This window comes from Triticum urartu, chromosome 2A, assembly GCF_056163025.1.
Source record: "Triticum urartu cultivar PI428250 chromosome 2A, HENAU_Tu73, whole genome shotgun sequence".
NCBI classification, from domain to species: domain Eukaryota; kingdom Viridiplantae; phylum Streptophyta; class Magnoliopsida; order Poales; family Poaceae; genus Triticum; species Triticum urartu.
This window is the reverse complement of record NC_141874.1, coordinates 563,088,149-563,100,225: the sequence shown is the minus strand read 5'-3', so window position 1 is coordinate 563,100,225 and position 12,077 is coordinate 563,088,149. Positions and strand designations below refer to the sequence as shown.

The following is a 12,077-nucleotide window of genomic DNA, read 5'->3' as shown; positions in this document are numbered from 1 at the left end:
AAACTCTTAAATATATTTATTTATTTATTGAAAAACGGGCTCCATATAGCCCGTACTTTGCAATGCCGGTCTCATGATGTCTGGTTGTAGGGGACCTCCTCGCTCACCTGGACCAGCCCATTTGCGTGACGCAAGAATCAACAAAAACCAGCAGCACCTGGCGGGAATCAAACCGCTGATCAGCAGCAGACACGCACGCGTTGCTAGCCAGTCCATCCGGATGACTTTTGTTGATGATTTACAGCGCGACTTTTAGAGAAAAGAACCACAGCGGCAAAACATAAAAGAATAGCTCGCAAAAATTTCTCGAAAACGTGTTTTAGTGGGACCCAACACATGACCTCCCGTGAGAGAACGACGTCACTAGCTCAGCGACTTTAAAAACAAATCAAATGAGATTTTCTTCTCACAAAAATAAATTGTTTTCTTTTCAAAAAACGGATATTTTTAAGAAGAAATGACTAATTTTCAAAGACACAAACATTTTTGGGAAATCTGAAAAATCAAATAAAGGAGCAACATTGAAAACAAGATTTACTTTTTTTTTAACTACGAACAACTTTTTGAGAAAAATGTGAAGACTTTTTGTAACAGCAACAAATTTGAAAAATGCGAACATTGTTATCAAAACAGGAACCTTTTATGAAATTGCTGAAGATTTTTTGAATGAAGAACAAATTATGAAAATATGAACACTTTTTAATTTGCGAATATATTTTGCAAAGGAGAACATTTTTAAAAATTTCTGAACGCCTTTTGAAATTGTCAATACATTTTGAAAATGAGGATATTTTTCAAAAATTCGTGAAAATTTTCTGAAACATGAACATTTTTTAAATTGTGAACAAATTAACATATTTTGAAAGATCTGAACATTTTTTTGAAATTTTAAACAAATTTAAAAAACAAGAACGTTATTTGAAATTCCTGAACATTTTTGAAAATGTAAACACTGTCAAATTTGTGAACACGTTTTGAAAAAAACTCGAACATTTTCAAAAACAGAATCACTTTTTGAAAATCATGACCAATTTTGTCGAAGCGGTAACATTATTTGAAATTGCAGAAGAAAAGTTGACAACACGAACATTTTTCGAATGTATCAATAATTTTTGAAACTAGAACATTTTTTGAAACATCTAAAAAAATGAAACGTGAACATTATTTGGAATTTAGGAACAATTTTTTAAAACATAAACATATTTTGAAATCCCAACATTTTTCGAAAAGTTGTGAAAATTTTGAATAAAAACATTCCGAGCTGAAAAACAAGAGCATATTTAAAATTCCTGAACAATTTTTAAAAAATGCAAACTTTTTTTGCATTTCTGAACAATTTCTGAAATCATGAACATTTTTTCAATTTTGAATGTTTTTTCAAACCATGAACATTTATTTAAAAGTCTGAACAATTTTCGGAATATGAACCTTTTTAAGAAAATAAAAAGAAAAGGAAAAAGGAAAAGGAAAGGAAAAAAGAAACAAAAATAAAAAAATAAAAAATAGAAAAACCAAAAAGAAAACAGGAAAACCGGTAAAGGAAAAAAACGGTCAGCGAACCTTCTAGAAATTTCCCAAAACCGGCTGGTTAGCAGTGGTAAATTGGGCTTGCCCATTTCTAGCGCGGCGGGCGTTCTGCCTGTGCGTTTCGTCAACACTTTGAGGCAATAAACGGCGAATAGGGTTTTCCCGTGGGTTGATGGGTTATGTGAGTTTATTGTTTTGTTTGGGGCGTGTTTTGTATTATCTGGGAGCTGGTGATGTGGGCTAGCCCACAAAAAGAAGGGAATCTTCAACATTTCGTGTTGCTTGCGGGCCTGGCCCTATAGAAATGGTTGATTCTATAGTTTTTCCAAATGCAACCTTTTCAGCTTTTTCTTTAGTTGCTGACCTTTCTTTTCCTATTATTGGACTAGTTGAGTCCTCATGCATGCAGCCAAACACCATACAATTGAAGATTTCACTTTGTTAGGCCATACAACCCCAAGCACGCAATCAAACACGTCTTTAGAGGTTTGTACGGTTTTGCAAGACCTGAAGCAGATATCATTTAGAGCGCTGCTATACACACGACGGTGTGCAGTCGATGTTTGCACGATGGTACTGATCTGGCCGTGCATGCGTGGCACAAAGTGAAGGTCGTCTGCTGGATCACATCATCGTCCCATGTTCGGCTAGTGTGTGTCGGCTGCTCAGTAGTTCTGTATCATTTAACCAGTCTTTAGAGGTACTTAGATGTCGCCGTATAAAGTTCTTGCTCAAAATTGCCCTTAGTGGAGACATTCCTATACCATACCTCAACATACTTTGGCTGTAACTTAATATTATTATGAGTCATGTATAGGAAACTAATGTAGGGTGAATAAGAGGGAGGAACAAGCGATAGCATTGGCAAATAATTAGCAAACAATAATATTGTACGAACACAATCAAAATAAGAACAAAAAAAACTATTATCAATTCACTTTTTCATATATAGTCCATTTGAAATTCATAAACGGGCTAAATTGTGGTATAGATTCATATAAAAATAGATGAAAAATATATATATTAAATTAAACCAAAACGTCTAGAACAAAACTAGGTGCTTTTTCAGGGAACAAAACTAAGTATTGGAAATCACATACTATTAAAGTGGATAATGGCTTGACCGATTGTGAGGCGGAATGTTTTAGCATGTTTTGATGAACATACAACATATATTAAAGTAAGATGAGCATGTGTGGGAGCATCTTGAGTCATGATATGATACTGTGACAGATAAGCATGTGGAGTCATGATATGTTGCTGCAATATCAGGTGGTCAAGGAAGTGAACACATGCATGGTTTCGATACGAGTCTTCAATGTTTAGATTCAATTCTTGGCGCAACCATTACAAAAGAATACTATAAATAGATAAGACATGAAGGTATGAAAATCAAGAGGTTATGAAAAATCCAATCGTTTTGCACACTGGACCTCATACCGTCAAGGATCCTCTATCACCCAAAAGTTTTACCGACACCTAATAGAGCCCATCCATACGCATATCAGCTCTCAAGCTACCAATATAACATGATGTTGTTAATCTAGCTTTGATTGCAGTATCATACATGTACTGTGGAGAATTATCGAAAAATCCAGTATAAACATCACCCGGACGTACCTCTAGCCTGACCCTATAATATACAGCTTGATTCACTACCTTGCTAACTTTAGACCTATACACACAAAAAAAACTTTAGACCCACAAGACCGTGACCTGATGTTTTGAAGTACTCGGGTCTTGACGATTACACCAAATTAAACTATGCAGTATACTATGCTGGAGACGAGCAGGCTTGATTATCTTCTCATCTCAACTTGGCCACTCTGCCGTTGTATCTCGTCCATGACTCGGCCACAACCTCCGGCACTACCTTCCTAGTGGCCAAGGAGGACATCACCTTCGCCCTCGTCACCTTCCTCACCAGAAGCCGCCATGTCTTGTCCGCTTTCTCCGTCTGCGCCTTCGCCTTGAAATGGCTGCACAAAATTAGCCAATCACGATGAAACGTTAGGTTGCGGTAATCTGATATCACCATCACAAGTAAATAAAATCTATAGTTGGCAACTTGGCATGCGTCAGAGTCATTTGGGTGGAGATTTTTGGTAGCGCTGGCCCTGTCGTCCAAGTCATTTTCATGAAAAGGTAAGAAAGCTACGTCCGTTTTCTCAGTACGATGGAACAAATGAATTCGTCCGGCGGAAGGCGTCTCGCCGGCCTGCTGCATCGACCGACGCAGAGGTCGGTCGATGTGATCCCCTTTTCGGGGCAAAGAAAATCTCGGCAGACTGCACCTTGTGCTGCTGATCCGGCGACATATCCTCGGGCATACGCCTGACGAGCTATCGCTAGATATGTCCATCGATCGGACGGGACGGACGTAAATTTACGGCGGGAAAATGCATGCATGTTTCTTGGTTGCGTTTTCTCACCTGCAGAGCGGCACACGGCAGGCCTGGTCCGGCCGGTCGCAGACGGAGGCGTGGAGGCGGAAGAGCTGCAGCATGCGCTTGCACCGCGCGCAGCCGCCCGGCGCCACCTTTTTCTGGCACGTCGCGAAGTGCCGCATCAGCAGCTGCAGGCCCCGGCAAGTGCACCCTGCCTCGGCGCACGGCGCGTCCGCGCAGACGGCGCCGTCGCCGGGGAAGATGTGTTCGAGGGAGGCCATGGCCTCGCCCAGCTGCCGGCACGCCTCCTGCGCGGCCCTCTCGCGCGCCCACCGCTCCTTGCGCTGGTCGGCGTCCTCGAGGAGCTGGAGGAGCTCGAGCTGGAGCGCGATGTCGTGGCGGCGGGCGAAGCGCCATCCGTCCGACCGCTCGACGGCGGAGAAGTCCTTGGCGGCGAGCCGCGCGCAGCGCAGGTACAGCCGCCGCGCGTCGCAGAGCCTGGCGAGCTTGAGCATGTCGACGGCGCGCTCTGGCGTGAGCCGCGCCGACACCGCGGCCTCCGCCGCCCGCTTCAGCCACCCCACCCGGTACGCGTGTGCCAGCGCCAGCAGCTGCGTCCCGTGCGCGCCCACCAGCTCCTCCTCCTCCGGCGCCACCTTGGCGGAGTAGAGGAAATGGAGGAAGGCGCGGACGGCGTCGAAGGAGACGCCGAGGACGCGGATGGTGCAGTGGGCGCCCCACCCGCGCCGCGCCCTGTCGATCATGCGCTCCAGCACCGGCGACGCCGAGGCCTGAGGTTGCCGCCAAGTTCCAGACCAAAAGGTCAGCGGCATAGCACAAGGCAAGAAGATCCAGACAAAGAAGAAACATGATCGGCAGGCTGGCTTACAAGAACGCAGGAATGAGCCGCGATGCTCTGTCCGTCCGACGTGACGATCCGCACGTCCGCCGCCGACGCCCGGAGCGCATCGAAATCAGCGCACAACGTCATTGATCCCTTGTTGCACTGCACGATCCTCTTGGAAATCCTTTGTGCTCTTCTGGTGAACTCTTTGGTTTCGGTAGCCAATAGACGAAGGTAACTAGACCAAAGCGATGTGGACGAGGAATGGGGAGAAGCCGGGAGCTCGGCGACAGCTATATAGTGCCGTGGAGAAAGGGAGCTGACGATGATAATATATGCCGCGCCGCACAGTGCACACACAGGACCAGGTATACGCGGCGGATATCGCCGTTGATGAGAGGGCGGATTTGACCGGTGAGACGGCTGGAAGAGAAGAGGAGGATCCGAGTCATCGGCTAGATCCAGGGCGGCCCACCAGCAGCGTTCGCGGCCGGTGCCTCGCCAGGCTGGGCCTACGCCGGTGCTGATCGGGACGCGTGGACGATGCGTGTGCCACGAGCTCGGTGGGGTAGAGCAGGAAATATTTGTGTTCCGTTCTTTTGTTGCTTTTGGCCGAAGATTTGCTGACTCGGACACACGTTTGAGCCCCTGCCTGTTTTATTGGATGCATATCCAAAGGCCATATTTATTTGGAAATGTTTAAATTTTGTACTCCCTTTGATCCATATTACTTGTCTTATTAAGACACGTTTTAATGTTAGATATATTCATATCTAGACAAATGGATCGAAGGAGGGAGTATAAGATTCCTCTCTTCTAGTTGGTACTTGGATGGAAGCTTTTTTTTTACGATGATAACTTTCAATCTATTCATCAGCTAGTACAAAGAACACCATAAGTAAATGGTCCTGATAACGCCCACACATGTGGCATATTAGACATCCGCTCACACACCGTGTGTGGCGTGGGCAGGAGGCAGCCCACACTGACCGTGTGTGGGCGAAACATTATACTTGCCCACATGTGTGGACGCAGCTATTTCGTGTCACACGTCCAACAAGTACTACTCATTCCCACCCTGCACGTGTGGCACGAAGCAAATATGCCACACGTCCTGGCACAACTACGTTAGGTACCCGCGGGATGATGATTTAATTGTCATCCGAGATGGCAAATGTAGTTATCTGGGATGAAAAATGTAGCTGTAAAAGCATGACAACTCTCTCTGTTTTGATTAACTATAGTTGTCATGTCTAATTTATGGTAGTTGCCGCGTGTAATCAAACCATAGTTGTCGTGTGTGATTAACTACTTGCCACATATGGTCAAACAATAGTTGCCATGTGTGTTTACCTAGTTGCCACGTACGCGCAACTGCAGTTGTGTCACGTCCAATATGCGATACTATCCTAAAGAGACTCGAAGGTCCCACCAAGGATAGAACCGCATATTGACACACTTTTGCAAGGTGGATATCATTACATCGACATTACATAATAAATGGGGATACATAAAATGCATACAAATGCCGCAAGAATACATCAATACATCATACATAAGATCAACATCCGACTACGGATGAAAACACAAACAAAAGCTCGAACGACATCCACCCTGCTAGCCCAGGCTGCCGACCAGGAACCTAACCCAAGATCGACGACGAAGAAGAAGAACTCCAACACAAGCAAAACATTGCTCTCGCGTCATGATCATAGCATTACTTGTACCTGCAACTGTTGGTGTAGTAATCTATGAGCCACAAGGACTCAACAATCCCATTACCATGAGTATCAAAACTAGCAAAGCTTAATGGGTATGTGTCGGTGTCAAAACCGGCGGATCTTGGGTAGGGGGCCCCGAACTGTGCGTCCGAGGTTGATGGTAACAGGAGACAGGGAACACAATGTTTACTCAGGTTCGGGCCCTCTCATTGGAGGTAAAATTCTACGTCCTGCTAGATTAATATTGATGAGTATGGGGGTTACAAGAGTTGATCTACCACGAGATCGTAATGGCTAAAACCCTAGAAGTCTAGGCTATCTGATTGTCATTGTCCCTACGGACTAAACCCTCCGGTTTATATAGACACCGGAGGGAACTAGGGTTGTACAAAGTCGGTTACATATAAAGGAATCTTCATATTGGGACGCCAAGATTGCCTTTCATGCCAAGGAGAGTCCCGTCCGGACACGGGAGATAATCTTCGGTCCGGTATCTTTACAGCCCATCAGTCCGGCCCACGTACCATAGTCCGGACGCCTGAGGACCCCCTAATCCAGGACTCCCTCAGTAGCCCCTGAACCAGACTTCAATGACGAGGTGTCCGACGCACAAACTGGCTTCGACATTGCAAGGAGGGTTCCTCCTCCGAATACTCCAACACAGTCTTCAGACGCAACAAACGTGTCCGGCTCTGCAAAATAAATTCCACACACAACCGCAAAGAGTATAATATATCTTGAGTCCAATCCACTGACAACTATTGGTAATGTGACACCACGTCACCACTCGGTCATTATTTTGAACCGTTTTTCGGCCTGCCGCTTCGAGACGCGGTCTCATTGGCACGTCTTGTCAAAGCAGAGATCATGTCCCCTTATTGCGAGATTCTCATCAATACGGGCGTGGGTAATCCAACCGCGCCGTTCACATGACCCTTGGGAATATGTGAGTTTCAAGGCGAGTGGGGAGGCGCTTGATATTCACTGCCTTTATAAGGAGATAAGGATTCCCCCTTTTCACCCACGCCTTCTCCTTCTCTTTGCCCTCCCATTCTCAAGCTCCAGCGCCCGAGTCCTCATCTTTTCCGCCTCAAGGAAGCACTCGACCATGTCCAGATCTGGAGCACAAGGCAAATGGATGGCCTCCTCCGTCAAGGAGAAGGACATCACCAAGCTTCGGGAGGCTGGGTATCTGGCGAAGGAAATCGCCCATCGACTTCTAGCCAAGGGGAAAATCGTTCCCACCCCGAAGCCCAATGAGCGGGTGGTGTTTATCCCCCATTTTGTCTGCCGGTTAGGGTTTCCTATCCATCCTTTCGTCCGCGGACTCATGTTTTATTACGGGCTAGATTTCCATGATCTAGCTCCAAACTCCTTCCTCAACATCTCGGCATTCATTGTCGTGTGTGAGGCTTTCCTCCGCATTCCACCCCACTTCGGACTATGGATCAAGATCTTCAACGTGAACCTGAAGGTGGTGGATGGCCAACACGCGGAGTGCGGAGGCGCCATGGTGAGCAAGCTGCCCAACGTCACATGGCCCAAGGGTACTTTTGTGGAGACCATCAAAGAGTGGCAGAAACTATGGTTCTATATCACAAAGCCCCGCGATACCACCTGGGTTGCGGCTCCCGAATTCAAGTCTGGAGCTCCAATGCGGCTCACCTCCTGGATAGAGAAGGGTCCGAATTGGTCCTTGTCAGACAAGCTGATCCCGCTACAAACACGCATCCAAAGTATGGTGGACAAAAACATCAAGCTCGTCAATGTGATCCAAGTGATGTTAGTTCGCCGGATCCTTCCATGCCAGAGCCGGACTTGCCCTTTGTGGGAATTAGATCCGGAGAAGCACTGTACCTTGGAAAGGCTCTTTGGAACCACACATGAAGATATCTGGAAGTTGCTCTTCAAGGGCAACGAGACACCGCTGGAGACGGACGAGGACCGCGGGCACGATTTGGCCCATCCTGCCAGTGCTGCAAGTCTTTTGCGTTTTCAAGGTGTATCCTCTACTTGCTTATTCAAGGAAGATACCTAAACTCCACTAGTTATTTTTTCAGGTATGGACAGAGAAAGCAGAGCGGATTAAGTGTCCGGGTCCGCTGCCCGAGGAACCAGCCATCCCTCTTCTGACGAAGATGCTGGTTCCGGTGCCTTACCAGGTGCCGGAGAAGAAGGCCAAGGGGGCCCGGAGTGGCCTCCGTCGCAAAGGAGCTTCGGACAGGACGTCCGAAGACAACGAGACTCCCTCCTCCACCGCTGAAGACAACGAGGAAAGCAGCTCTCCCCCTGAGGAGGAAAGAAGAAGAGGGCGGCCTCCACAAATCTGGAGGCAGAGGCGTCCAACAGGGGGAAGAGATCCCTTGTGGATAACTCCGCGTGGGACGTCGACAACAGCCCAGAGCCGCGCCGCCGAAACAAGCCCCTGGCCACATCATGAGTACTCAAAAGACTCTGACATATTCATATATTCGGCCTCTTCGGTTCGTAGTTTTAACGCATTAAATCATGCGCTTGTAGTCCGGCCCGCGACAGCTCCCTGCGATCCTCATCAGGAGGTTCGCTGGATTCAAAGGCGATGGCCAGCGAGTCATCGCCGATCACTCAATCTCCCACAGCCAAGGGCGACGACGTGGTGATGTCCCAAAGGACCTTCCGGGCCAAGGAGAGGTTCAGGAGGCTGTCCGGATGGCGCCAGAGGGTGACCCTTCGGCCGCCAGACACCTGGGAGAGAGAACCCTCGTGGAGACTGGCGATGGGGGCCATGTCTAGTTCGGATCCCAGCCGAGTATGGTTCCGGAGACCTATACGGCTCCGGAATCTGGCAAGCAGCCTCCTTCGAAAGAAGGCGGTGTGCCTATTCCGCCGGTGACCTCTGTCTAGCCAGAGGCACCAGATAATCTCCTGGAAACGCTACGAGGTGCTTCCATTATGGAGGAACACTGTATCCTTATGGGTACGGTGGTTGAGAGGGTTCAGTCCGTCAAGAGCGGACTGACCGAAGCCTGCACCAGCCTGCTGACAGGCTTCGAGGTAAGCGATGCGAAAGAAAAGGTCATAGTATAGACAGTGTAGCCCCTGAGACAGTGTCCGGTGTTCGGAAAGAAAAGCCGGACAGAGGATCAAGTAATTTTTGCAGGAAACTAACTAAATATGTCTTATGAGCACAGGCGTGGCTGCTGGCCGCCACTTCTCATGCCGCCGAGGTCTCCGGACTAAAGCAGAGTCTAGAGCAGTCCAAAGAAGAGCTCGGCCTTGTGAAAAGGCGGCTGGAGGACATGCAAGGTATGTGGAGACTTGTTGTATATTCGGAAAGAATAAATGATGTATATTGATTGTAGTGCCGTGATATTTGTAGGAGCGGCGATTGAGGTTGAAACCCTCAAGAAAGCCCTGGCCGAGGCCGAGGAGAGGGCGGCGAAGGGACAAGCCTTCCGGAAAAAGCATGAGGCCAGGGTTGGGGAGGTCCAGTAGGAGCTCCAGGTCGCTTTGAAGAAATACGAGTCCTTGGAGCGTCAGCATGCAGACCAAGAGTCTGAACTTGAGAAGGCCCGCTAGAGCGCACAAGAGGCCTGGACCGAAGCCCAAGGCGCCCTCCAAGAAATCCAGGAGGCCAAAAAGATCGTGGCGGGTAAGGCTTTTATTATGCAAAGCAAGTATGTGAAGAAGAGGTATCTCTTACTGACCCAGATTTGGAGTTCTCCAGGGGCGTTTGCGGATATGCCGCATAGCGTTTCTGACGCCACTGAATTCTTCCGAGCCGAAGAGGGGAGCTCGACGGAGAAGCTGTTCTGGTCGCAATACCTTGCGCCAGAACATTCGGTGCCCTTGAGCGACCAGCTAAAACAGCTGGTCGAACTGCATAGGGTGGCCGAACTGGCCATGAAGGACTTGATAGTCCGGCTGTGGCCAGCCGAAGCTATACCCGGCAGCTACTTCGGTCTCGTGAAGCGGCTAGTCGACGCCTGCCCTCGGCTTGATGCCATCAAGCGGTCGGTTTGTATCGAAGGTCCGCGGATGACCTTTGCCCGTGTCAAGATGCAGTGGGCGAAGATGAATGCTGCCACGATCGTGACCGAAGGACCGCCCGTGGGCAAGGAGCACCACACGCCCGAGCGATATTTTAGCGAAGTCCTTGAGAGATCCCGCATTGTGGCGGAGCAGTGTACAAAGGATGTAATCTTCGAATGAATACAGTTATATTGTCTCGCCCTATATTATAAGAACAAGTTCGGCTATGTAATATAATGTTTGTTTAATATTTTACCTCCTGTGCGGCCGTGTTTATGAGCTTTTGAGAGTTGGCCAGTCGTTGGCTTCAGCCCCCACGTAGGTAGTACGGGGGTGTTCGGGATGGAATCTTAATACTCTTGATCCAATTTGTTTGGTCCTTAAAGGAGGTGTTTAGCGCAACGAACCAGACAATCGTACTATGTGGCTTTATCACCCTCACTTAGCCATAGGAGTTCTACAATGAAAATTCCGGCGCAGCCCCTAGTATCCAAACTAGGGTACTATAAACACCTGATCGGGTAAAAAGCCGATTCGTCGCATAATGCGGAAAAAATCGCTAAAGATTTGAAACCTCCGAAGAGCTGACCGGCTCTCGTCGCATCATGACAGTCAGTTTTCGGCTTTCTCTACTGAGGTGCTCATCCGGATAAACCAGGACACAATCGCAGTAGTTCTCCCTTTACTACCCTAGCCGATATAGCGGAACGTAAGGTAGTAAGCACAGGAGCCGGGCAACCCAACTATTGACCAAAGACATGATTCGGAGCCAATGCATATAATGCTAAATTCAGGGTGCCGAACTATACTGTAAAAGTGTTTGGACTTATTGCCATAGTGTGGGGCACAATAAAGCCCCTGGCGGATTACTGCGTACCAAGGGGGTATGGATGCAAATTAAAATAGCAAAAATAAAAATAAAGAAGAAGCTAGTGCCACATATGTTGGGCCATAAACTATTTTCATTATAATTTTAATTAATACGTTAGAGCGTACTTGAAAAAAAAGTGCGAGAAGCAACAGTGGCTATTTAACATGCCAAGACCAAGGAGGAGCTGCGTACGAGTCCTGAAAACAGGTAGAGTGATCGCCAAGAAGGACATCTAGAGATTCCCCCGCACGTATGTGCTACTTGCCACCTTGGTGTGTCCGTCCTTCGAAAGGACCGATTATGAGGCCGATGAGAGGGGCCTGCGGAAAGGAAACCTGAAGAGGAAAAAAAGAAAAAGTGAAAGTATGTGTGTCCAGGGGAGGTCGAGCCTTATTATGGATCACATTCTAGTTATGCCTCTGTCTATGCCCATGGTATTTTGAGTGCGTAGTTATGTACACGCAGTACGAATGCCGCTTCTTGGTTGGGACCGGGACGGAGGCCGAATTGCTAGTCGAGCTCTTGACGAGCTGGGCTGTCCTGCTGCAGAGTAGTCCAGACTTGTTTGACAGTGTTCGGGAGCTCGGCCGACAAATTAAGGTTCTTCTTGAGGAGACCACTCTGTACTTCTGCTGCTAACGCAGCGGTGTGCTCTTCGGTACGGAGGGAGCGTTCCATGTTTCCGTTGACTATTATGACGCCGCGTGGACCGGGCA

At 47.9% G+C, this 12,077-nt stretch overlaps 1 protein-coding gene across 1 annotated transcript; it reads right to left on the bottom strand.

The window, feature by feature from the left end:
• Positions 1-3,057: 3,057 nt before the first annotated feature.
• LOC125538744 (BTB/POZ and TAZ domain-containing protein 2) lies at positions 3,058-5,086 on the bottom strand. Its single transcript, XM_048702021.2, has 3 exons — positions 4,804-5,086; positions 3,960-4,705; positions 3,058-3,506 (listed from the first exon to the last, which is right to left on the bottom strand). The coding sequence occupies exons 1-3, from the start codon at positions 4,903-4,905 to the stop codon at positions 3,335-3,337; spliced, it is 1,020 nt and encodes a 339-aa protein (XP_048557978.2). The 5' UTR covers positions 4,906-5,086; the 3' UTR covers positions 3,058-3,334.
• Between the last annotated feature and the right edge of the window lie 6,991 nt (positions 5,087-12,077).